General features: G+C 41.2%; 1 protein-coding gene across 9 annotated transcripts in view; it reads right to left on the minus strand.

Moving 5' to 3' along the window:
• Positions 1–27,063, minus strand: part of wdfy3 (WD repeat and FYVE domain containing 3) — a 92,796-nt gene that overhangs the window by 39,576 nt on the left and 26,157 nt on the right. For 5 of the 9 annotated variants that reach the window (XM_079343069.1, XM_079343067.1, XM_079343063.1 and 2 more), the window contains exons 5-18: positions 22,534–22,764; positions 21,484–21,676; positions 20,114–20,300; positions 19,859–20,025; positions 15,589–16,068; positions 14,404–14,514; positions 12,654–12,847; positions 10,065–10,336; positions 8,712–8,909; positions 7,464–7,547; positions 4,536–4,722; positions 4,053–4,267; positions 2,985–3,097; positions 533–770 (exon numbers count right to left, since the gene is read on the minus strand). In XM_079343069.1, the coding sequence (XP_079199195.1) occupies positions 533–770; positions 2,985–3,097; positions 4,053–4,267; positions 4,536–4,722; positions 7,464–7,547; positions 8,712–8,909; positions 10,065–10,336; positions 12,654–12,847; positions 14,404–14,514; positions 15,589–16,068; positions 19,859–20,025; positions 20,114–20,300; positions 21,484–21,676; positions 22,534–22,764 (2,870 nt within the window). The remainder of the gene's footprint in view (positions 1–532; positions 771–2,984; positions 3,098–4,052; positions 4,268–4,535; positions 4,723–7,463; positions 7,548–8,711; positions 8,910–10,064; positions 10,337–12,653; positions 12,848–14,403; positions 14,515–15,588; positions 16,069–19,858; positions 20,026–20,113; positions 20,301–21,483; positions 21,677–22,533; positions 22,765–27,063) is intronic. The other 4 variants (XM_079343068.1, XM_079343066.1, XM_079343064.1 and 1 more) reach the window with 2 other exon arrangements.

Consider the following 27,063-nt stretch of genomic DNA (forward strand, 5'->3'; position numbering starts at 1 on the left):
TCCATGTAATAAAAAGTCATTCTAAATTAAACGTGGAAGTTTCCCCTGCAGGTGACAAACCCTGGGAATAATCACTTAACACTGCAGCACTCATTCAGCTGAACAGAGATTTTAAAGACTCAATCAGCTCACTGATTCAGTTTGAATCTTTAAACAAGATTCTCCAGAATATGCTGCTGCGTGTAAATGATTTCAGTTAAATGAAGAGCTACGGCTGTTCTTTAAGGATAGGTAATAAGTGAACTTAAAGGATGTAGAGTTTCAGGAATGTCACAATGAGTGCAGCACATTACACTGCACAGATTTCCAAAGAAGGTCTACACAGCAGTCATACAGTGCTGCCTGGAGGGGGAATGACTGCTCTGTCAACAGGTTATTAGTACATTGTTATGGGGAGTTATTCACATTATGATCAGTTTAAAGGGAGTATGACTCGCTTTTTTTTCTTGGGTTAAAAAAGGCTAAAAAAAAAAACACAAAAAAGGCAAAACAAACAGATATGCAAACATTTAAACTTTTCATGCTGACTAACCCGAAACCCTCCAACGACGTGTCAAACTCCACAAACGCAGGCGTGACAGCAGATCCATGCAGGCGTATATCATGAGGCGTTGTCATGGAAACCAGGCACTTGACTCTGGTGAGGGGTACAGTGCTGCCCTCGGCGGAGCGGACCAGGCTACGGCTGATGCGATACTGGCCGTTGTCTTCTGCAGGCGTGGCAAAGACGCTGTCTGGTCCAAAGCCCTCCATGGACATGGTCATGCTGTCTGTGAAGTGAGGAAGGACACAGTCAGTAATGAGCTGTAAACAGAGTGCTAACATCATAACCCAGGCCGCAGTATACAGAGTAAAAGATTAGGAATCGCTGTAGAAGATGACTTTAGCAGGCAGACAAGAAACAGGCTGGGATGGATGCAACCAGTCCAAGTACCAGTAGTGCTTTTTGTGTGTGTGTGTGTGTGTGTGTGTGTGTGTGTGTGTGTATCCTTAATGTCCATAAACAACACACAAAGGTTCACTACACAGGTACACCCTTTTAAACCAGAAAAGGTGAAAATAACACAAATACAATAAGACAAGTAGTAATTCCACCTGGAAGAAGAGATGGGTTTTTTTTAACTACGGACTCAATTTGCAGTACATCAGTTTGTTTAGCTATTGTCTGTTTTCAGTGTTTAAAATGTTAGTTCAAATCAAACACAACAACACTGAAGGAAAACAGAAAGAAATCATGGCAGAATGTGTCCTAAAGTTCTGGCTTCTGTGAGTTCAACTAATTAAGTGTGGTGGTATTGAAGAGGTTCATGTAAAGGCTGTTTCTGGTTTTTAATCCAAGCCTCTGACCTTAACAATTTCTATCTGAAGACATCATTCCCATTATGTTGGCAGAGAAAAGAAAACAAACTTTAGCAGACATACTTTAAGCATGTTTATGTTTCAATGCTTCAAAGCTTTTTCACAGCTGATTCATGATGTGTAACTGTCCCTTTAAGACACCAGACCCCAAAATATGTCAGAAGAAAGTTCATGTTCAAGTGAATGATTCATCAGAGGTCTGTCACCAGTCGTTTACACACTCCAGCATGTACATTAGTTTCTTCACATTCCACAATTGATTTCCTGCTTATTTACATTTTCCTGTGCTTAAACACAGTAACCATCAGTTACAATTTCAGCTGCACCACCTGAGCAGCAGACACGTTATTTCATGGTATTTTTGTTTCTTGTCATTTAGACTAAACGTTGAAGAAAACTGACAAACTTGGCTGTAGCACATCTTTAACAGGACTGATCAAAGTAAAGCAGCAAAGCATGCTGGGTGATCTCCTCGCAGACACACAGAGAGAATGATGCCTCTGTGTTCTCACAGTGGCTGCTGGTAAACAGCAGTAATTAGTGAGGACTTAATCTACATTCTCAGCTGGGAGGAGACACAATGAGCAATTAGAGACATGCTGAGGAGCGCGCAAAATTACAAACATTAACAGCTGCTAATAAAAAACAAAGAGTTTGTATAAGACTCACAGAGGCAAGACAATTTGCGATTAAACATTGAGTTTACACATTTAATCATTAAAGACCAATTTCTGACATCTGGCACATTTGCTTTAAAATAAATGCAGCCTGATTCTGATTTACAAATGCATTTACAATCCAGTGTTGAAACATTAAAGGCAATAATAGCGACATATTTGAAAGTGATGCAATGTGGTTAAACTGTTTCTCGAACTCTCCGGCACACAGACAGTGAAAGTCATTTCCACCAGCAATTAAACAGGAGAGACAGGAAGCTCATCCTCAGAGCCGATACAGCTCAGGAATTGTCCAATGAGCTTGCAGGGAAGAGCCAGTGGAGAAAAAAATAGAAGATTGATGGGCTTTTCTTTTTTCCTTCAAGCCTTTTTTCCTGTCAGATGAGAAAAGCTCCTGAATAACATTATCATGTTTCATAACTGTACTGATGGACAGCGCTGGAATTCAACTCAGCTCTGAAAAACTGATCAAAGTCCTTTTTGCCCAAGAATTCAAGTAAAATTTAAGATCAACACAGAGCCAGACACATGTTTCTTTCACGTAGTTTGTCCTATAATCTATGACTTTCATAGAATTTATACGGCTTTATTTGGAAAATCAAATTGAAATATTTTGACCCACACAGACACATTCCACTTGTTCACCTCAAGTATGACTCAGCATTTGGATACAAAGTCAGTTAATTATTTATTAAAAATGTTAAAATAATCAATTACTAACAACAAACCTCTACAAAAAACTCTAATGAGGAGGGTGAATAATGTTTTTTTTAATAATGAAATGAATTGGTCCAATTTGATATGGTACAACACGGTTTGTCTCCCAGTGACTCTGCAGAGAAACTTCCAGGGAGTGCCATCAAACTCCAGTTTGAACCTGTCCAAAAGCCCAGGCACATTAGGAATAAATGTGATTAAAAGCAAAGGAGAGATTTGTTATTATCTTACTTCTGGTGTCTGTGTCGTAGCTGAGAGAGCTCGGTTTGTGAACCCGGTACTGCTTCAGGAGCTTTTTGTCCCAGGCGCCGCAGTTCAGAGGGTTCCCCAGACGTAAGAACTCCCTACAGGAGAAGAAGAAGGATTATACCATTATAAATATACCAAAATGATTAATTAAAGGAGCAATATTTAACTCTGCATGTTATATAGTCAACGACACGGCTGACTGAAACGAAAGTGACTTGAATGCAAAATGTCCCAGTAATAGTGTGTGTCAGTCATCTGGGTGCGGAGGAAGAGACTCAAACGACAGAAACCAGACAGCTTCAGAGAAGCAACAATTCGAACGGTGCTGAGGTGGGGCTGATTTAGTCAAAGCAGAAACAGAACAAGGAGGAGAGGAGAGGAATATCAGCCATGGAGGCAGCATTAACATATGAAAAGAACCCACCATGTGTATGTCAAACACCCCACCCCTTCCCCATTCCTTAAACCCAGCATCCCATCTCACTTAACTAGCCAAGCGGCAAATGAGAGTCAATGTTCTGTCTGCACACACAGCCTTCCTTCACACACTGGAAGCTGTCAAAGCAGATTACTCTTCCCCAAGGTCATTTGTGTCACCTCACCTCTGATCCAGACAGGAAGGAGTAAAAGTGCGTGTTACCAAAGTGAATGTTGCTCTTTCCTCATGCTGCTGTTCGCTAAATATGTTGCTAAAAGGTTCAGTTTGGATTTAATCTTTCACTGGATTTTAATGGTAAGGACCTTTACCGATGCAGCGGGCCATAATAGGTATATTATAATAGGGAGAGTATGGAACTCTTCAGATGGTGAGACAAAAGACAGCAATTTGTCAGTGGTCTAAACGGTGTGCAGTCTTCTGTATTGTAGATAGATTAGGACCTATCATAAAATGAGAAGATCAATGAGCGCAAAAAAAGTGAAAAACCAGGTCTTCTGCCGGGCTCTGTCAGAGAATCTGACCTCTTATCAGGTGAATCCTTAGTGGGGGGACACCCCTTACAATTATAGAAAATGAATATCATAAGAAAAACAAAAAAGAGAGTCCAGTACCTGAGTGCCATGGGCTGCAGAGCCTGAGAGGCCAGCCTCTCAAACATCCTCTGCAGAGGGGGATGCAGCGGGTGGTCTTCGTCACCCAGAGCCTGACTGCAGCGCTGCAACAGCCGCTGGTGGAGAGAGGCTTCACACAGAACCTGCTGGTTCCTCTCACTGTTCACCAGTAGCTGCAGGATGTTGGCCACTGCCAGCTGCAGGTCCAGAGCGTGCTGCAGGGCAAAACAATATTTTAGTTTGATATCTGACCAACAGGATTGTTGAATCGCTTTGTGGAATTTTCTTTTTATTAACTTGAATTGAAAGAAATCAGTTTGTTCAATAATCCTTTAATAGCATGTTTTTCTTCGTACAAGCACGCCTGGCACGAACCGTCTGCTTCCCTCTGACATACTTTGAGATGCTTTCCCGCATACAACCGTTTCACACACTTTTAAGAGGAAGTGCATGTCAGCACACTTCCTTTCTGCCTTCCCTCACCTCGGGCTGGCTGTCAGATGAGACGGAGGGCAGCAGGTCAAGAATGGCAAGGACGGCCCCTGGATGGATGACCACCGTGTCAGACAAAGAGGAGGAAACGGGGTGGGAGGCGTTGGCTAGGTGCAGTTTGAGGTCAGTCAGGGCCTTGACAGGGGCAGGAGGGCCCGACGTGCCGTAGTAACCTTGTCTGGATTATAACGCAAGAAAGACAAATTTAGCCATGTCCTGGTTATTCATGTCAGAAAACTTTGACACATTTTTTGGGGAGGAATGAATTCTGCTAAACCTGGTAATTTTATTTATATGTGTTGGTTTCTAAATGACTAATAGATAAAAAGCATTTTGACATTTCACAACTAAATGGCTTCAGCAGGCAGTGAAGGCTGATTCATTCATTCTCCTCGAGCAAATTCAAACCTATTAGTGAAAAATGGAGGGTAGCAATGAGCGCTGCACCGGGTCAAAGCGTGTGGAGGAATCAGGCGCTCTTCAAGAATAAAGGACAAAAGTCTAACACCTAATACAAAAGACAGGAACTGTCCTGATGAAAAGCTAAATTTGAGGTGTAAAAACGCAGACGAAACTGAAAGTTCGGGGCACTCTGATGTTGTGTAAAATTCCTTGAATTCGCAGAGATACGTCTACGTGTTTGGACTCTGCTGAGTCCTCGTTTGTTTTGTATGAGGTATGAAACCTAAGAGTGATTAAAAAATACCAGAAACAGAGATCACGACCAAGTCATTGAATTGGTGAACATGTAAAAGTGTTCCAAAAAACAAACACTTTTAATCTTCTGGGATTTGAACAGGTTTGACTTGTAAGTAAAATCTATCATGTTATCTTGTTTATTTAGCATTCTGAACTGCCTTAGGGAGATCACCCTATTAATATACTGTATGTCATGAAGACTAAAGCAAAGGAATTCCTGGTCATTTGAAATCATTTGTAATTGTTTGCTGTTCTTGTCTCTGATGAGCCTTATCTATGAAGTTAAAATAAGGTATGATCATTTCACCTTCAAAAGACTCAACACTTGTTTTACAACCACTTTTTTTTAAAAGAGATGTTAGTAAGTAAATTGTGTAAAGAACTTTGACATCATATCCAAGGGATGAAGTGTGGACGTTTCAGTAAAACAATGACTTTGTTTATTTCCTGGAAATGCTGAGAAAACGGCTGACAGGTTATACTTTCACGATTTGAATAAAGCTCGAAATGATCCTGACTGCAGTGCAATCCAAAGTGGTAACACGTGTCAATCAACATATTAAAATATGGACCGTAGGAAATCAATCCACTACTTTCACAGAGCTTTGACTCTACTGTGAAATATGTAACGAGCTGCTGAATATTCAGATTTATAGTCACCTTCTCTTCCAGAACAAAGCTTTGTCTCACGGCTCAGTGGAAAAGTTCTCATAATGAGGAGACTAATTAGACCACTGACTCATTGTAAGCCTTTCAGTCTAACTTTATTTAACATGAGTCAGCAGTCTTCACATTTAAGAGATCATGGTGTCAGTTCCGTCTAAAGCACAGACAGCCCCCCCCCCCCCCATCATGTGAGGGAGCAGAGAGCAGAGGAGCTGCAGTTGGGTAATTAAACAAATGAGGAGGGTTGTTGCGAAGCACATTACAGAATACAAACCCCCCCACAGGAGAGCTGCAGGGCGGAAAAGACTGGAGTCAGCAGAAAGGGCTGGAGGGGTTGGATGTGGGGCAGCAAACTGAGCTGTTCATGTTCAAGATAGCAGGCAGTGACTTTAAAAACAAATCCAGAGTATTCTCAATTTTATTCTCAATTCTCGACATGATTACCAGCCACAGACAACATTTGATTTGTCGGTGGTGACAGCAGTCAAACTAGATGCTGCAAGTTTGGGGGGGGGGGCAGTCATACATCCTGCAATCTTTCAAAAGCAATATTTGTTTTAGAAACAGTTTTTGCAGGTAGTTGAGCTGTTTTACTGACATATATGATCACACTGAATTTCCCTCGGGATTAATAAAGTATCTATCTATCTATCTATCCATCTATCCATAGAAATGCACCAACAGTCAGTATAGCAAATGCTTCCTACAGAGAGCAGATTAAGTGAAGTGCACAAAACAAGAAAAGAAGACTTCTCACACCTATGTCACATGAGTTTTCCTAATAAATATACAGTCTGTGTTGCTAAGAGAAGAGCCCTGTTTCACCTTGACAGTTATTGCTGCTCAGTAATCAAAGTGTATTTATATTTGTGTTCATGAAATTCAATCATCCCCTCATGTGTATAAGTTGTTTAAGTGAGCGACGAGAGAAAAGAACAACATACTGTACTCACTGCTTATTTGAATGTCGCCTTCGTGTTTTAAATCGTGGTCTTTTTGTGTGTCGTCACATTGTATGCAATGTGAAGCTACGAGCTAACTCATGAGCGCTACTATTAGCCTGCTAGCACAACAGTGCAGCTCCAGTTGTTTTGGGTTCATGCTGGTGCTCAAGAGGAGAAGATTGCATTATTGCATATTATTCTTTTAACCTAACCAGGCATTCATTTGTCGTAGTATACAAAAAGACACTCCAAGCTTTCCGACAGCTGGTCACCAAAGTCGAGTTTATTTATAAATATATATTATCAATTTTACTTGATTACTTTTGATTTCTGCTATTATTGATGGGTAAAATGTTGCATCGTTATGATACGTTTACTATTCATACATTTTAAAATGTCTTTGTGATGTAATCTGCTAAAACTGCCACATTTCAATGTCTGCTAATAAACACTGGAGTAAGAAAGGCTGACGGTGATTTTCAAACTAGTGATTGCACTCGGTGTCGACTGAAGGTGATGATGAACAGGAGGAAGTGAAGAGGGTGAGGAAGGACAGGATGAACAGAAGGGAGGGGCGAGAATGAGGAAGGTGGCAGAGCGCAGTAGCTACCTCTTCCTGGCGAGTGCTGGCGTGCCCCAAGGCGAGGGCAGCGAGGTCTCATGAGTCAGGCAGGGAGGCACCTGCTCTGCACGACTGCATGGCAGCACACACACACACACACACACACACACACAGGCATTAACGAGAAAACACACACACACACACACACACACACACACACACACAGAGGCATTAACGAAAAAAAACACACACACACACACACACACACACACACACACACACACACACACACACACACACACACACACACACACACACACACACACACACACACACACACACACACACACACACACACACACACACACACACACACACACACACACACACACACACACACACACACACACACACACACACACACACACACACACACACACACACACACACACACACACACACACACACACACACACACACACACACACACACACACACACACACAGCCGCACAGATGGACCGGGCCGAGGATGAACAGCCAGACAGCGGCAGAGGTTAGAGGAGGGAGAAAAAGAGAAGAGAGAAAAAGAGGGAAAGAAGCAGTTAGTGGAAAGCTGAAGGAGAAACAGGATTAGAGCTACAGCTGGAGCACATGCAGGAGGCCAGCTACACCTGCACATGGGCTGGGCAGGTAGTGTCATGACAACCACTATCAATCTGACACTATAACATAACAACACTTCCATTCGGTGCATTGTAAAAAAAGAACGCAGTGAGCGTCTCCACTAACTATCTTTGAGTTTAGCTGACTTAAGTAAAAAGGAGACAGACCTGAATTATCCGACCTTCAAGTTTCTACTTCATTGAGCCAAAAAGTCGTCCTTCTGCTTTTTCTTTTTTTTTTAAAGAGCTATTCAGTAAAATCTTTGTTTGTTGAACATGTTTTTGCCAGAATAAAGCCTCTTAGTTGACAGTAATGTTGCTATAACACAGACATATTTCCACAAACAGGTTCAAGAAAATCATAATAAACTCCTGCTGCAGTGTGATGCTTCCTGATACAATTTGATCCTATTCCATATTCAATACTTTTAAAATGCATTACGAATATATATATTTTTGTATATATAGTAAACATGCAGCAAAAGTAGCACTCTGACCTGGGATGTTGTGAAAACAAACACAGATCACTTATTGCCAGAAAATCATTAAAAATGATCACGTTCCTTTGGACATTCTTTTTTTTACATGTTGGACTGCACGGAGTAAAGAAACCTCTTCAGGGGGATCACTAACCTGTCAAAGGAGTCGGTCGCCATCTTGTACAGATAGATGAAGAGTTTGCTGCAGTGTTTAAGTGTCGGACACACACTGTCTCCCGCACAGCCTCCGGGTGCAGCCTCGTCTTCCAGCAGCCTCTGGAAAGGCTGAGCGTTGGAGGGGAACACGCCTGTCGGACCCAGCTTCTTAGTGTCTGAGAAACAGCCCAGCAGCCTGACGGGAACGTGACGAGAGTTTAGCTTGAAAGAGCACAGTTAAAACAGGTGACAGTGCTGACGAAAGGTGCGAGAGAACCTTCCTCACACTCTGCTTTACTTTATCTTTTGGACTGTATGTTGAGAACAAAAATAAATGAAGAGCAAGTTTAGACAACAATCCAGCACTGACATCTCATTAGGGGGGTTGTTAAGAAACATCTGTGAATCACAGTGTTCTGTGTTAGATGATTATTACTCTGTTTTTATATGCAAAGGATTTACGTAGATTGCACAAACACAATGTTATAATGTTACAGTACACCGAAGAGAGGTTTTGTCCTTAACAACAATATTGCAAAACATTTGGTTGAAAAAAATGCTGTTTATCAGCATTCTTACAGTATAGCATTTTAATGAGCAGTCACAAATGTCTTCTCTTCTGAGACTAATGTTTCTTTTTTGTACAATGTCCCTGATTCAAATAAAGTAACAAATAAAATAAAAAAATAAAAATAAGCAATTTGTCAATACACAAATGCTGTGTCCAATTTTGCAGGTTGCAGCCTTTGTATTACACATGAGACTTTTCTTTTCTGTGGCCAGCGAAGGATCGATCCAGTGCATCCTTCGGGGCAGAATATATCTGGAGATAAATTGCGTGTCATTTTAGACTAGAAGGTCGGGTCCCTTGAAGGAGGCAGCTCACATGCTGAGACACAGCTCGAGTCACATCTTAAATGAACTAGCTCGAAAACGTGGCTTACTCTTATATGCCAGGTTACTGGATTTCTTTCTGAGTTTTTAGCTATACCTGCTGGTATACATTTATATATATATATATATATATATATATATATATATACATTTAACAAAAAGTTTGCTTGGTTACCATAGCGATGTAAATACAATGTGACAAACGCAACATTTTGCAAATAAATAAACATCATCGTGTAAACTCTGTAAGCTGAAGACAGCCTAGAAGTGACCGTTAGATAAGCTGGTGAATTGTTAAGCATTACAAAAACAGAATTTAAAGGTAGAATATGGATTTAACAACAAATATGATTTACTCTTTAATAACTTGAAATGATAATAAATGGCATGATTTAAGTTCTTGGTCAATAAAAACAGAGTGGTCAGTAGTAATGTCAATGACCCTGAAGTGTTTTACCTCACAGCATCCGCCAGCTTATCATACTGGATCTCCGTACGGAAGAAGTGGGAGTTGGCAGGCTCGTAGCGCATGGCGGCGGTGAGCGTGCAGAAGACGGTGTGCAGGAGCTCAAAGACCTGGTTCTGGTTGACTCGGTCCCAGCCGTGTCGAGGAGGCTGGCACAGTGAGCGCTCCATGGCAACCAGCAGAGACGTGATGTAGACGAAGCCTCCGACCTTACGGAACACTGTGCGGGTTCGATGACTCTCACGCAGCACCGCTAGCAAGGCCTGAAACAGGAACAGAAGTGAAATGATTCAGGTTTACCCAACATTACGAGAGTCCTTATATTCCTTCTTTAGATTCTTTGTTTGAAACAGGCTGTCGGTTTTATCAGCTTTCCCAAGAATACATCAACTGTTGGACGATTTAAACTCAGCCTCACACTTTACTTTCTCTGCTACATGTCATGACTTATTATTTAGTTCATTATTCTTTCCCCTTCTTGATTTTTTATGTTGTTTGGTTTTCGACGTTCATTTAATCAAATTCAGGATATTTAAGTCACGTTTTTTTTTTAATGCATGTATGAACCCGTCTGGGTCTTTTTGTCTCACTACTTTTCCAAAGTTTTAAGGTGTCACATTAGCTGTAACCTGAAGTGAGACATCAAACTATGACCCAGATAAGAAGGTAACCAGGGACTTAAACGCAGCCAAAGACTCTGACAGGCAACGTTTTTAAAAACTGAAAAAGTCGGAGTGTGTCAAAGAAGAGAACTGGGAAATTCAGATCTTATTGCTGTAAAAACAGGGCTCAAAATAAATTGTATTTGTAACCTCCAGCTCCTGAAGGACTTTCTTGAAATGTTTGTCTTGTTATGAGAAATGTTGAAATGACGGGCTAATCAGTCCATCTCCAGTACTTCAGTTAAAGACGACAACAACGGCTCAGTGGAAAAATCTCCATGGTGACCGTGGCATTATCGGTTTAGACGCTTCATTTGTGTTCATCCTGCACATGGATATAAAAAGACACCGGCATGTTATTATGATGGCAACATCTCATTTAGTAGCTGCTGTCTGTATTCATTCTGCTATTGAGGTGGGAGAAAAGAAACAAGTTGAAAAAAAAAAAAGACATTAAAGAAACTGCTTTAAAGTAAGAATCTGAAGGATCGAAGTTTCAAATCTGTTTCACTCAGAACTTTGACAAATTTTCATTTTATTTTTGACATATACTCGAGGGTGGTCGTGCCTACAGTGCTTGGTATTGAAAGGTGCTCCTCTGCATTAACGAACATGAGGGGAGCACAATATTTCAATAAACACTGAAAATGTGGAAGCTTCTGGGTTGCATTGGGGGTCCTAATGTTACGGCAGATCGCTGTAAATTTTATATTACTTTTTCTGTTTTCTATAAGTGCCGTCAGGCCAAGGATTATTCCTGTACATGTATTATGTTCAAATCCCATATTGATTTCCTTGAATGTGATTTTGAAAACATTAAAGTCCACTTACACAGTGATAGAGGATTTTATGTATTTTGCCAGACTTTCACATCTGACATCTTCAGCTTAAATAGCAAGCTGGTTTCCAACAGATTCACTTCATAATTCATGCTCGTGTTCGGAGAAAGAATGAAAACAAAGTTTAAACAATCTCAAGTTGTTCTGCTGAGTCGGCTGTTTCCTGCTCCATTAGAACAACGACTGACTCAGCAGGTTTTTTGGGGGTTTTTTTCCAGTTAACTCGAGGATGTTTAAGACATCCTGTTCCTGCACATCAAACAGGGAAATGACCACCAGCCTGCACTGCATGTGAAGCTAAATGAAAGTTTTGGTGATTAAGATCACCTTCCACAGGATGATTTGTGTTTCAATGTTGTTTATCAAACTGCGTCCTCCAGGGAGATTAAAGGGTTAAATGTGTTTTTCACAAGGCTAATCAGATTAATATTAAGGTCTATTTGTGTGTCTGCAGTGTGCTTCTGGCAACAGAGCATAAATCCTCGTGATGAGAAGGGAGAAATGTATTTACTCTAACTGGATTTAATACAAGTTATTTGCAGTCTAAGGGGTTTTTTTTCCTTTTACAATGATAATTAGAATCCCTGATTAGGGAAATAGAGGCGAAATGCTGACGGGTTAATCCAGCCGAAGCCTTCAGCAGGCGTGAGAATTACCTCGTCTGAAGGAGAGAAAAATGCAATTACGCCTTAGAAAATAAGCCACCATCATCTCGTCCTGTGTGTGTGTAAATGGGTGTATGAATGCATTTATGTGCACCTTAAACTTAATTGTGGCTGCTCTGAAGCAATTACTGTGGGCAGGACTTCAAATGCATATTGATTTGTACAATGAGAGAAATTCCTTTCCTCAATGTTCCCACTAAAAGTGAAGGTTAGGTTGGTCGTACATCATCTGTCTGAATTTAGTTTAACTACACTACAGTACATCAACATGTAACCCTTCATAACACTGACAACAACATCTTTAAAATCATAAAAAGTGTGTGTGTGTGTGTGTGTGTGTGTGTGTGTGTGTGTGTGTGTGTGTGTGTGTGTGTGTGTGTGTGTGTGCGCGCGCGTGTGTGTGTGTTTTGTTACCCGCAGTATGTCGGTCTTGAGCTGTAGCTCACTGGACGGTGCAGAGTGCATGAGGCCCAGCAGTGTTCCCATGTCGTCGTCCCCGCTGGGCGACAGGACGAGCTGCTGGATGATGAGCAGGGCGTGTTCTCGACACTGACGGTACTTCACGATGTTGTGCACGCAGCGAGCGCCGCCAAACTCCCTGAACAGAGCTGAGAGACGGGAAGAACAAGAAGGGAAAAAAAAAAAAAAAAAGGGCATAAATGTTATCCTGTCAAAGTTTAGACACAATGAAGGCTGACAACAGAAGCAAACCGTTTGTTTAACTTGGGCTGAAACTACGCTTCATAAAACTTCACGAGAAGTTTATCAGTTGTTTAGTGCAAAAATAAATATGGTTTTCACTGCTTACTAAAATAATGTAATGTTTTTACACTGAAGGAAGGGGAGTTTTTGCTGTAAAAGAAGAGCCGATCTTTGTTGTTAAATTAATTATATGAATCTATAATTGCATTCTAATTTAATCATTACTTTAAAAAAATCTCTTTAAATAAATGAAGGATTGCTCCCATGTGATGTTGATGCTCTTTCTTTACCAGAAGAAATTTAATTTACCGTAATAAGGATTGGGCTCCGACCATGAACCTCCCAGAATGCATTCTGGTAAACGTTATGGAACAGTAAGTCTATTTTTTTTCCCTCGAAATAAAAGCATTGGCTGTGGAGAGTGAATGTACGACGAATCAAAGTGTCAGAGCACAGTGCTACAAATATCCCACACACACATCATCCTGTTTCTCTGACGAAAGTCAGGTTCAAAGAGAGCTCTGAGCAGCCTGTTGCTTATCCTGTGACTCATCACATTTCTACAGCTGACTCACACACACACACACACACACACACACACACACACACACACACACACACACACACACACACACACACACACACACACACACACACACACACACACACACACACACACACACACACACACACACACACACACACACACACACACACACACACACACACACACACACACACAGTATATAATCGACTGAGTGAAGGGGCGGGGGGGAGGTTTCAGGACTTGTAATAGGACACTTCATTGATATTTGAAGGAAAAGTCTCCTTCCTCTGCACCTCAACATGGAGTCAGAGGACACGTCAGTGCATACATGCAGCCAAATGAACGTCCCACATCACCATCCATCACCGACATTCAGGGCGGAAGCTTAAATACATTTATTTAAAGGGAACTTCTTTTCAAAAACTATTTCGTTTTTTCTTTTGGTTTTGTTTTGTTTACTTATTTTGGGCTCTAAAGGCCTGAAAGTTACAAAAACCTTTTTTTCCATTTTAAGGTCATATTTATTTTAAGTTTGAAACAGATGTTACACCCGTCTTTGAAGACCCCAGACTACCTTGACAAACAACAGTTATTTAACATGACAGAGTGTGGGAGTTTCTGGTTTGTATTTTGGAGGAAGCGGTCTCCAGCCTCTAAATGGCTCACAGGTGAGTCTGAATGTTTGTCTCTATATGTCAACCCTGTAATAGACTGGCGACAAGTATTGGGAGTACACACGCCTCTCGTCCAATAACAGCTGGGATCTGCTCCCACCCCAGACAGGAGAAGCAGAATAGTTTATGGGTGGGTGGAGGGATATAAATAGCATTTGATGAACTCTTTGAAACGTTTTAGAGAATCACCGAGCCTGTGAAGGATGTTTCATGGACAGTATGTGTGCATACATGACTTTACCTGCGTTAGTGTTGGTGGTGTTGGAGCCCTGCAGCAGCACAGTCAGTGTCTCCATCACCAGCCAGGCCAACTGCTTCTGCTCCTCGGCTACTGTGTTGTTTTTACAGTCTGCTAAAAGATCGAAGGGAAACCAGAGAGGAGAGGCTCACATTAGACAACATCAGGACCGTCAACGACTGTCGCCTCCTAACTTAATACAGACACGAGGAAGTGGAGTCGATTACCATGGAGATAATAACACGACAAACTTGTTTAACAAACTATAAATATTTAAAGAAATATATTTTGCTGGTTCAGATGTGTCTACGTCTGGTTTTGTTTCTTGTTGTTTTATAGCTTGAAGCTAAATGGATGTCAAAAGGGCTGAAACACATTTTTCAGAATAAATTTCTAATAGAACGTCTTTAGTCTGGGCTCAGACATTCGGATGAATTTTCAAAATAACTCTTTAAGATTAGCTTATCAACTGGGCTTTTTTTTTCTTGTAAAACAATTAGGATAGCGCTCCAAAATTTTATTTTAATTGGCGCAATTATTTTGCAATATTTTGAACATTTTTCAGAATTCAGCACCAAGACCTGAGAAAGTAATGATCTCCAAAGAACAATGACAGCACTTTGAAGTGTTTTCACTTCTCAACTCTCTGAAGTGATCCACGCATGTTCTTAAGGTTGTCAGAGTAGAGCTGCTTTAAGCTCTGCTGTTAACATACTTAGATTATTTTTAGCCCTGAGAAGTAAGTGAGAGATTCAAAAAAAAAAGTGTTGTGTGAATCTTTTTCTTTAATCGGATCTCCACCGTTTCTCTTCTGTGTTATGACAGAAAAAACATTCACAGCATCATGTTTTGGAGCTCATCTTTCTTTCTTTCATACAGAAGCAGGTGAGAAAACATTGGCCTCTGCCTGAAAAATACAGTTTTCATAAAGATGTATAGATAAAGTAAATTATTACTTTTAAACAAGAAAATAAGAGACGGAATTGGGGAAAAAATCTGATCATTTTCTAAGTTCATGTTTTGCCATCAGTGAAACAAGTTAAGAAAGAAATGCTCAGAAAGTTTAAAAAACAATCCGTAATTTTTGGGGTCTCTGTCTTTCTATTCTCTGTTAGTAAAAAGTCCACTTACACATTTTTGCTCATCAAAAACCACAACAAAGATAAAAACATGAAATCAGCTTCTCACCTTGGTCATTATTGTGAGGCTGCTGCTGTGTTGCTGGGTCCTTGAGCAAGGCGGCGTACTTGTGCAGCAGGTTCACCAGCACCTCCAGGAGGCCGACCTCTCTCAACACGTCGCTGAACACAGCGTCGTGCCTGGATAGCTTCAGCAGCGTCCGCACGGCCGTGATGCTGCAGGTGTACGACGTGCTCGACTTTAGCAGCACGCTGACGCTGAACAGCTCTTTGCACGGAACGTAGTTAAGGCTGAAGACGACAAACTCCAGCAGCTCAAAGTATTTAGTCTGGGCCTCGGGGAGCTTAGCAACACGATCTGCAAACTGTGACAAAGATTGCTGCGACTCCAGGATGAAGTAGTTCGCCGGCTCCGCAGAATAGATGTTTCCGATGGCATCCAGGAGCATACAGGCCAGACGGCTGGTTTTAGCTCTCAGGAAGGCGTTCTGAAGTACGGAGAAGGCCTGGATGTTACGAACTGTGTGACCTGGAGGATACAAGTCAACAAAACAAGAAGGTCAGTGTTTGATGTTTGGGATGATCTGAGTTGAGGAAAAAGTCAAATTGAAAGGATATTTCTTTTAAGGAAACTTTACAAGATAAAATGATTGTGATAAAAAAAGGATATGCATAATTAAAAATGTGATCACTGTTAATACAAATTATACAGTTTAAAAAAACAATGATTTCTATATTTATCTGTGCATTGCTTTTGTTCCTTATCATGGAAAATGTAGGTTTTTTTATGTTCATGTTTTATTGTTTTTTAAACCCTGCTTGTAAGGTGTCCTTGGATTTTTTGAAAAGCGCTCTTAAATAAAAATTATTACTATTATTAATATTATCATTAAGATTCTTGTTTCTAACCGTCGCTGAACTTCTCTTTTGGATAACTCAGACTGAGCGCCACATGTGTTCTTCTGGTGGCTCCAATTCAGCTAAACAGAACGTCATTACTTGGGCCCTAAACCTCCCAGTCTAACCTGAAAGCAGACACTGGAGACCCCCGCCTGATGTTACATAAGAGAAGACCAACATGCCTGAAAGGTGGATGACACCTTAAGAGCAGAAACTAACAAAGAAAAATGACCTTGTGTAAAGGTAGATCGGAGGGGGATCATGTGACTTTTCATAACACTACACTCTGCAGCAGCCTTTAACCTGAACTGCTCTAATTTGCTTTCATAGAGGATCTCCAGTAAGCCTGCTGGAAGTGCAGCACAGCGCTGAAATCATTACTTAAAAAGATGATGATCCCATCACTTTTTTGTTTCTTTTTTTACATCATGCGAGTGTTTCAGTTGCAGCTGGGAATGAGTTGCTCCATGAACTGATTTGACTGAAGAGCAAGGGTAAAATGAGTGTGAGATGGACAAGTGGATAAGTGCTGCATTAGCAGTAAAGCAGGTATTATCCCAAACCGTTACAGGAAATTGGGGACTGAGTAAAGCTTCGATTCAGCGGTCGGCCCACTCAGCAGCCCTGTTTGAGGCCAACACTCAGAGATAAGGTAAAGAGCTTGGACATCTGGAGGCAGCTTGGAGATGATCAGCTGCTCTTTCACATAAAAACAAGCAAGCTGAGGTGCTTTTGTAATTGATAAGATTGCCCTCTGGGCTCCTTTTGTTGGAGGTTTTATTTTTGACAGACAACAAGGAGGACACCTCAGGGTAGACCCAGACTTGCTGAAGAGATTAAATATCACATGATAGTGTACATACTGTACGGCGTGGGACAACTCCAGATTTATGTGAAGGTGCTTGAAAATACATCAGGTATACCTTAGCATGTGCAACCAAACAAAGTGACTTTGACTCGTGTCAGAATTCAAGGACCACTTTTTAAACTTTGGATTACTTCATTTATGATGGAGGGGCGGAGAAAGAATGAAGGATGGATATAACCTGTCAACTACACTACACACATAATGTGACCTCTAGCTTTGTGTTTAGCAGCTGTCTTACAGAAAACCTCACTATGACGCACAATATCAACACAAACAGTGAAGTGTCATACACACACCCAAACACACTCAGTCGAGTCAACTCAATGTGGTGGCCTAATTAAGCATGTAAGCGGACTCTCACATCATGATGGCTTCTGGTGATGACTTCACACCCAGCTGGAGATGTGTGTGTGTGTGTGTGTGTGTGTGTGTGTGTGTGTGTGTGTGTGTGTGTGTGTGTGTGTGTGTGGTGTGTGTGTGTGGGTGTGTTTGAGGTTAGAAAGCTGTATTCAGGTTCAGGGTGGAGGTGAGGAGGCAAACTACAACACTTTCTCTATGTCCATGTCTGTAGATCTAACAGTCCAACAAATACACAAAATGAGCAAAACATACATAACCAGACTCCCCACAAAAAAAAAATCAAAGCAACTGAGTTTTTTGGTTTAAAAAAAGAAAAGAAGAAATGATCATGAATATAAAGCTCACTTAAATAAATAAGCCATTATTGAAAGTCAGTGGAAGCCAACATCGGCATTAGGATGAACACTGACGATATGTTTTGTTGTCATCAGCAAATTATTTTCTCAATTTGGATTGTTTGTTTGAAAATTGACATAAAAAATGCCTGGACACAAAAAAACAACTGAAATATAGCTGTTGATATAGTTTGTTACAGAGTACATTTCGGTTGTTTCTGCTTCTAAATGGACAAAAAAAGGAAGGACAGGAGTCTGGGTGTCTTTTTTAAGATCGGACTTTGTTAAGGAATGAGAGAGGACACTCAGATTTAAATAAAGCACCAAACACTCAAACTTTTCACCATGTGCGTGACTTTACTCCTCATTGTGTTTCATGTTAGCTAAAGGAGGTCAGACATGCTCCCTATGCTCTCTCATTTACTCTGTGGAGATCCTTTAAATATGGCCTTATCTATGTGAGGTAGATCTGGCAGCATCATATCATTAGGCTCTGTAAACAGTAGGAGTGCAGGTAAAGACGGGCAGATTCCCAGGCAGCAGAAATAAAAAAAGCACAAGATAATTCTGTGCACCATTAAATCGTCTCTGGACTCCAAAGAGTTCATCTGAATGCAGGAGGCTTCAGGCGTTCATCTCAAGCAGCGTGACAAGCGGCAGAGTTGCCATGGTGTCTGTCAACAGGTTAAGCTCAGTGGGATCAGCCATGCATCAAAGTCATTTCAAGGCTTAAGATCTGACGGGAAGATACAGCGGCGGAGGAAGGAAACATCAAGACCTCTAAACAAGTGATGCGTCTCTGGTTTCAGAGCAGTGTGTGAGTGTGGACGTATAAGAGGACCGATTGTGGTCACACAATCACTGGGTTGTCTTTGATGATACTGTCACAGAGCCTGAGTTCTTTAGATGAGACCATGGCTGAAAAAAGGTGGGGTTTTTATTTATTTTTTTCCCCCCCTGGTTCTGTTTGATGATTTGTTTGCCTTGGCTGTCTTCTGTCCATTCAATAGCACTTAAAAACACATTAGTTGTATGTAAGAGATTAAACAACTAACTTTGGACATCATTGAATATTACAGTGTTATTGCATATGGCCTGACCTCAGGCCCTTTGAGTCATTGAATAAAAATCATGTATTGATTGATTTGTATTTGAGTTTCCCTGCTGTAGAATCAAATGTCATTAACCTTTAACATAAGCAACACTATTATATATTTTATATATATATATATATATATTCACAACGTTGTTATATGTATTCTAAGTTGTCCATTATTTTTTCTGTTGTAAGAAGACAGACTGAGCAACTATTCTACCTTCCCATCATTTAAATATCACTCTGACATAAACGGTGCATTCCCACTCCATGTGAAGACATTTCTTTATCAACATTTTTTTAGAGCTGAGTGGGCACAAAGTCCCAGTCAGTATATATCTGTGTTATTATTGCTTCATTTTAACCCTGAATTCATCATGTCCAGCCTCAGCTTCAGTGTGCAGACAGCACGGCAGAGGCAAAGAGAGATGTTGAAGAAGATTCAAAGAAGCGGCTGAGCAACATGCTGGACAAGAGTACGTTCTAAGGTTGGCTTTTTAAATGTAGCGTGACTTCCTTCCACTCTGAGAGGCTGGCTGGTTGAAAACATTCCAGCGCTTGCATAACGTTGCTCTAAAAAGCAAGGGTGAGAGTCTTGAGCCGGACGAACAGCTCTGTGAGGCTCGAGTGTTTGTTACCAAGTAAAATCAAAGAGTGGGATGGATAACTTGATGAGATAGAAGCACAGATGAGCGAGCAGAGAGGCTGCATGCAACTTGGCGATGTACCCATTCCATTATTGTTATTTCAATAATCTCACCTTTCCCAGAAGACTGTGGGAGAACAAACCCTGGCAGTAGGAAGGGGGCTCCTGTTGTCAGTCCGGCTGGTTTCAGCTCCGTCACTCCATATGTGGTCAGACACGTGACCAGGTTCACCAGATCCTTTAGGGCGTCTTTGGATTCGTCCTCTTTAGCCTGCTCCAGTCTGGATACAGAAACAGAAGCTTGTATCAACGCTCATAAACAAAGTGTTGAGGATTAGTGCATGAAAAAAAAAGGGTCCTGATCTGTACCTGAGCATGAGGTCACTGAGGAAGGCGTAACCCTGACACATTCTGAAGTCGTCCAGCAGGGTCTGGGACACATCGCTGGAGTCTTTGAGGAAGCAGGAGAGGCCGGCGAACATCTCCACTATCTCCAGGGGGGAGAGATCGTCAGACTGCTGCATGTTCTGAACGCATGTGCCCAGACATTCCTTCTCTGTGGACGGAGAGGACAGAGAGGTTCAACAGGAAGAAAAGGAAGACAGAGGGTTTGGGCTTGACTTTTGGGACTTTGATCAAGAAGAGAGCAGGAAAAACTTTTGAAAATCTTGAAAGCAAAACCTTATTATAATTGAGGCATACAATAGCTTTTTATTTAGCTCCCATTATAGTGAAACAAAAGACAACAGAAACATTATCAAGTAGAAAAGAGAAGTTTGCGTGTGTATTTCAGAACTACTTGTGGAGGGTCGTACTGAGTGTAGAGTATCAAAACTAAAGGAGTGACTGAGGTCTTTGTTAGGTTGCTTTGAGTGGCACACCACTAAAGAGAGGGAACCACAGACTCGCTTCTGACCGCACAGGATGGGGGGACACTGTAATGAGGCTAGATTTTTTTTTTTTTTTTTTAAAGAAATACTCGTAGCCCGGCTCCTCTGCTAATGCATACGCACGCACAGCTTTTAAAAACAGCAGGCCTACCTAAAGTGTTGGACATCTGTTTCTTTTGCCTGGCTCCAGAAATTGGCACCTCTGGGTGTTGCCGTCTAATACTCATGAATATGTTTGTTGTGTTTACAATGACACACCACTCTGTAAACCGTAAATGAATTAAGCTTTATGCTGTCAACATGTGTTCTGCTACAGACCCACAGGTAAAAATGGCCTCAAATAAAGGGATCTATGTGTGTGTGTGTGTGTGTGTGTGTGTGTGTGTGTGTGTGTGTGTGTGTGTGTGTGTGTGTGTGTGTGTGTGTGTGTGTGTGTGTGTGTGTGTGTGTGTGGTGTTACTGTACATTTGGAGGGATTGGTGAAAACTGTTTATTAGTTTTATTATTTTTGCATTTTTATTTTTATTTTGTAATTGTTGTTTTTTAAAGCCTTATTCATATTTTCTAAAATCAGTCAGTTTTCTTTTAGTGTTTTTGTCACTTCAGATCACAACAGGTCTTTGTTTTTTGATGCTCCCATCTGTACGCTCCAGTTTACATCTCATCTGTGTACATTCAACATGTTCCAGTTTTCCCTGAGGCAAAAAGCACATCTGTTAAACTCAAGATGTGGTTCGGATGAATGCATGTTAAATATATCATGGGTGGGCTTTGAAAATATGAACGACACAGGATGAGTGTTTGTTTCTTGGTTGAATGGCTCATAAAATCCTCTCCAGTTGTATTCACCATGTATGTATTTGACCACGTTGACACTGAGGCCGTGTCTGGAGATGGTGGTCAGCACCTCCCCTGCGCTCCTCCTCCAGGGCAGGTTGTGGGGGGGGCACCAGGAGGTGATTGCACTGAACAGGAGCTGGAGGTCGTCCTTTTGGGCGAGCTCCTCGGCCGGGGACACAAACGTGCAAAGCTTCACCAGGATCTGTAAGAGCAGAGCGGGCGGAGAAATGGCTTTAAGCAACAAGCATCAAGTCTGAGTCTGTCATGATGGAATCGGTGGGTTGTTTTTTTTTTTTGTATTGATATCATTACTGTGTTGACAACATGAGGATTTCCCCATCTCAGGAATTGCTGCCTTATTAAAACAAATGTTTCTCATATTGCGATAACCAGAAAATTACGATTATGCTAATTGCAGTTTTAGTAGTCATTTTTTTCAGTACAAACTGCAATTTTCCATTTTTTATTTATTTAACTGCTTTATTGTAAACACTGTATACTTTAAAGTGTCTCTGACTCACTAAAACGGTTTTACCAAAAATATGTTACGTAGGTGTTCTTTTATTTAAAAAAACAAAAACAAATACACTTCTCATGTTCAGATCTGTGTCTATCAAACGCTCTTCAACAGGGATGCTGAAGCTGCCAGCAGAACTGCGAACATTTGTATTTCCATCAAACTAAATGAAAAGGGTTTATTAAATCAGCTGCTGCAGAGTTGCGTTTCTCGACTCACACTTTACAAGACAAAGTTTATGATGAGTGGAAAGGAAAAAAAGAGAAACCTGTTTTTAGAGGCAAAATATGGTTTTAAACGTCACAGAAAATAAAGCTGTTTTTAAATCTCCGAACAAGTCTTTGATTTGTTTTGTTTTCTTAACTCAGGAGAATAATGCAGTTGAAATGGGCTCTCTTTGTTTTTTTGCTCTGTATATAAAAAAAATCTTCTTCATAGGAGTGGCTTCAGAAGAAAAGCTAACAGGAAGAACTGGACGGAAAGCTTCTTTTGAGGTCCTCCATGAAAACAGCTGTACAGTAACCAGTCAGGTGTCATCTCACCTGGACAAAGACTTTCTGCAGCAGGGCCCTGCGGTCCGCCAGGGGAAGCTCCTGCTGGGTGTGGCCCTGGCCGGAGGTCTTGTCCTGGGTGGGTGTAGGTGGAGGTGGTGCTGGAGGCTGTGGTGTGGACACAACCGGCGCCTCGGCCATGTGCGGCAGGTCAAAGAAAAGGTAGAGACATTTGACCAGCGTGGAGGGAACAGACATGGTCGTCATGCAGTCCACCGTTTTCTGATTGGGGGGGGGGGGGGGGGGGGATAGATCGATAGAGGAGGGAGAACGAAACAGAGCATACATTAAAATAAGAAACTCACTTCAGGTAAGAGAGCTGTAAAACAAACTTGGGAGCCAGACAAAGTATTGAGATATGAAACCATCAGTGCAGAGGAAGATTAGCTGATGTCTGCTGGATCTGAACTTGAGTATTTGTTCATTTTCATGGCCTTCTGCAGTCTGTTATTTTCTTGACAACAGAACGCTGTAAACAGGTGCAGATCCAAACACAGGCCGCGTTTACAGCTTCCATTATCATCCCAGATCAAAGGCTGACAGCTTTAGCTAGGTGTGAACGCACCTCAATTCTTCCTGAGGCGTACTGAGATTAAATCACTCAGGCCACATATGGAAGTTGTTAAGTATGCATGGTCCACACTAAGTACCACCTATTCTCTCAGTATCCACGACAGCGATCATATGAATTTGCCTAACAGACCAACAGCTCTCGTATTTCTCTGCTGTTATATTTTTACACTTCTGCGATCGTTTCAATTGTTTGAATTCGTCATGTATGTATAACAGTGGAGTTTGCACAAGAATTCACACAAACCCTGTCCTAATTTATTCATTAAGGAAGACTGAATTTAATTGTTTAACTCGGGATGATCGAGTATTGACAAGCGTGGAGGAAGAGAAGGCGTTGTGATCAACCATAGTTCATCATAAAACAGCACAGTGTAGATACAGATGAGCATAAAGGAGACAAGGAGATACAGAGAATATAAATTGTGCTTCTCGTTTTTGTTAAAATTGTGTTTTTGTTGTTGTTTTGATTCATGGTGATTCAAGTGCCTTTGAGGGCTTTATGTGTGCACTGTGTGTGAGTGTACAAGAGTGCGTGTGTGTGTATATTTTATCATGGTGTAGAAAATGGCTGGAGAATGAGATGGGCTTTGTGCTCAGTGAAGCGGATGATTCAGATAATCAAACACTGCCTCCTACACACACACACACACACAACCTCTCATATGAGAAACACACACATGCACACACTGTAGATGACCCTCCCATTTACTTTTGCACCACACAGAGAGAAAAGTACCCACAAGGGTTAATAACAGAGCACAACGTGCACGCACAGAGAGTTCCTCAGCTGAACGATGAAGAGGAGGACGCGTGGAGAAGAACGAGGAAAAAAATGAGCCAGTCAGTGAATTGACAGATGAAGCAGATGAGTCTTTTACTAAGAATGAGTCTTTATGGCTAAAAGATGGAGCAGCACCTCTGTGTGTGTGTGTGTGTGTGTGTGTGTGTGTGTGTGTGTGTGTGTGTGTGTGTGTGTGTGTGTGTGTGTGTGTGTGTGTGTGTGTGTGTTCATAGACGTTGACACATTGGCCCTGCTGCTGCTTTCAGGTCAAGGTTAGTGGGAACAGTCAATCATAAGGGAAAACCAGAGGGGTAAACCCATTTTTATTGGTTGTGTGTGTGTGTGTGTGTGTGTGTGTGTGTGTGTGTGTGTGTGTGTGTGTGTGTGTGTGTGTGTGTGTGTGTGTGTGTGTGTGTGTGTGTGTGTGTGTGTGTGTGTGTGTGAGAGAGAGAGAGAGAGAGAGAGAGAGAGAGAGAGAGACAGAAAGGAGGAATGAAAGAGAAAAAAAAGAAAGATATTGACAAAGAGAAGAGGAATGGAAGGCAGTCAAAAGTTAAAAAAAAAAAAAAAAAAGCAGCATGTAAGAGGAGAGGGACCAAGCTGCAGCACAAATATTGCTGCTCCATCATCTGAGAGGAGGGAGAGGTCGAGAGGGACAGCATTAAGGGGAGAGAGAGAGGACAAAATGGGGGGGTGACGTCAGGTTTATGGGAGGCCGGCTGCCTGGAGAGTCCTTTGTTTTACTGCCTGAGACACCAGAGGAAACAGAATACAAATTTATTAAACCCAGTCACTCTCTCTTTGTGTAACATAAACACAACCAGCACCATGAGTCACCCTGCTGGATCTCTTACTCTTAGTTTGTTTGCTACAGAACAAAAATAAGGACATAACATAAGGAAGCTGTTACAAGACGATCACAAAAGATGAGACACTTAAAGAAACTTATTTATTTTTATTATTTGATGTGGTTGTTAAAGCCAACATCAGCGCTGTGTGAAAAACGCAGCTCATCTTTAATTTAGAGCCGAGCGCTGTGTTGGTACAGTGTGTTTGTGTAAAAGAGAAAAAGCACAACAAAAAACAAGGTTGGCGACGGGGGAATGTTTATGGGAGCGGTTTTCACAAATGCACTCTTGAAAACGTTGAGATCATTTTAGGCGCACTGCCCCTGAACGCCTCCTGATCCTGGTGTGTGTGTGTGTGTGTGTGTGTGTGTGTGTGTGTGTGTGTGTGTGTGTGTGTGTGTGTGTGTGTGTGTGTGTTTGTTTGTTTGTATTGTTGGTCATTTTAAAATCAGAATTCTATGATTTCAATTTCGATTAATAAAAAAAACAAACTAAATTCAATAATTTGAATAATAAATTGAATAATCAACGTTTCTTCATAAAGGCTCCAGTATCCTCCAGAATGAATCAACTGAAGGACTGAAGTTTTCTTTGACAGCCTGGGATCGTGGCGGGAAGTGAGAATTTGGCTTCTTTTTTCTTAGAACACAGTCAAGCTGAAAAGTTGTCTAAAATTATCCTTCAACCAAATCAAACGTACAGAAGAAAGTTCTGAAGAGGAGCTCTGAAAAAGCCTCATATGACAATCTGAAGGATGATGAGTTTGTGGCTTATGTTTAGTGTCTGATGCGGTTACCAGCAGACACTAAACATTTTCTCTCCAGACAGTAGAGGAGCTGCTGTAAACACAAGTGAATATTTGAAGTGCCGTGCAGTAAACAATAAACAGATGTTCTTTACTGTCCCCTGCTCAAGAGACTCTTCTCTGCATAAATACTGCAGAGCATCATGTATAAAGCATAATGCAGCACAAAAAGACTATGACTAACACAAACTGCATTACATACTAGAATCAACTCAAACTTCAGCTTCCAAAAAAAACCTCTTAAAAGGATCATTCCTGTATTTTTTTTTTTATCTGAGCCATATTATGAACATTTTGGGATCTAAATGACTGAATCTAAACAATAATAATAATTCGTAATAATAAAGTCCATTAGCTTTTTGTGTCAAAGAATGTGGACAAGTGTAGGCTGCAGCGTATCATTGGCTCTGCAGAGAAGGTGATCGGCTGCAATCTACCATCTCTCTGTGACCTGTGCACCTCCAGGACTCTTCTCACCCTGCACACGGACTGTTTGAGTCTCCCCCCCTCCTGTTAGAGGCTGCAGTCCATCAGGACCAAAACCTCTCGCCACAAGAACTGTTTCTTCCCCCACATAGCACAGACTCTCATCAGCCCCACAGTCAGAAAACATCACTGACATGTGAAGACTCAAACTGTTTCTTTATGCGTTACATTCACGCTCACTGGACTTTACTTTATTTTCTTTCATGCACCCTTTGTACATTGTGTTTTTTTATTATTCTTTATATTTGACATTTTTAAAATTCTATTTTATAAATCGGTAATTGCGTCTCATATTTTTTATTTTACTTAAGTACGAGTTATTTTAGCCTCATTTTTTCTTTCACACCAATACACCAAGACAAATTCCTTGTATGTGTAAATGTATATTTATTGGAAGAAACAAAAAACTGGTGTCAACACAAACTCCTCGTCCTATCATAACTGTGATAAATCAAAGTGTCAGGAGCTCATCTGTGGACTTGTTAGAAGCTCTGATTAGTCATTTAGAACAAAATGTGTTGAACTATGGCCCAAGATTAGAAATATATTAATTCCCTTCAAAGTAGCTACTTGTACGTAGCAGTGCTTGTATGAACCTGTACTATAGAGGGAGACTGTTGTGTATTTTAACAGGAGGAGGGGGTCAGAGTGGTGAGAAACAGGGAAGATTTAAGTGGTTTAAATCTTCCCTTTAGAGGGAGGAAGGGTTTGACTTGAAAACAACAGCAGATTTCTGACGTGCAGCAGAGCAGAAAAAGCAGCCAGTCGGCCAGCTGACAGCAAGACCTCAGACCCCAAGACCTCGAGAGGAATGCAGACTGAAAAGTTCAAAAGACGTCTGCAGGCCAGAGTACATGAGCAGAGAAAAACAAGACCTCTATGGTCTAACCTTTAAACCGGGAGCACAACACGCAGACATGTCAGGATTCTGTAGGTGCAGACGGGGCATGCTGACCAGATGCTAAACATGCAAATATCTGACTTGGTCTTTTTGTGCAGGGATTTTGAAATTAAACCAATAGTACTTT

This window comes from Symphodus melops (genome assembly GCF_947650265.1).
Source record: "Symphodus melops genome assembly, chromosome: 1".
Lineage (NCBI taxonomy): Eukaryota > Metazoa > Chordata > Actinopteri > Labriformes > Labridae > Symphodus > Symphodus melops.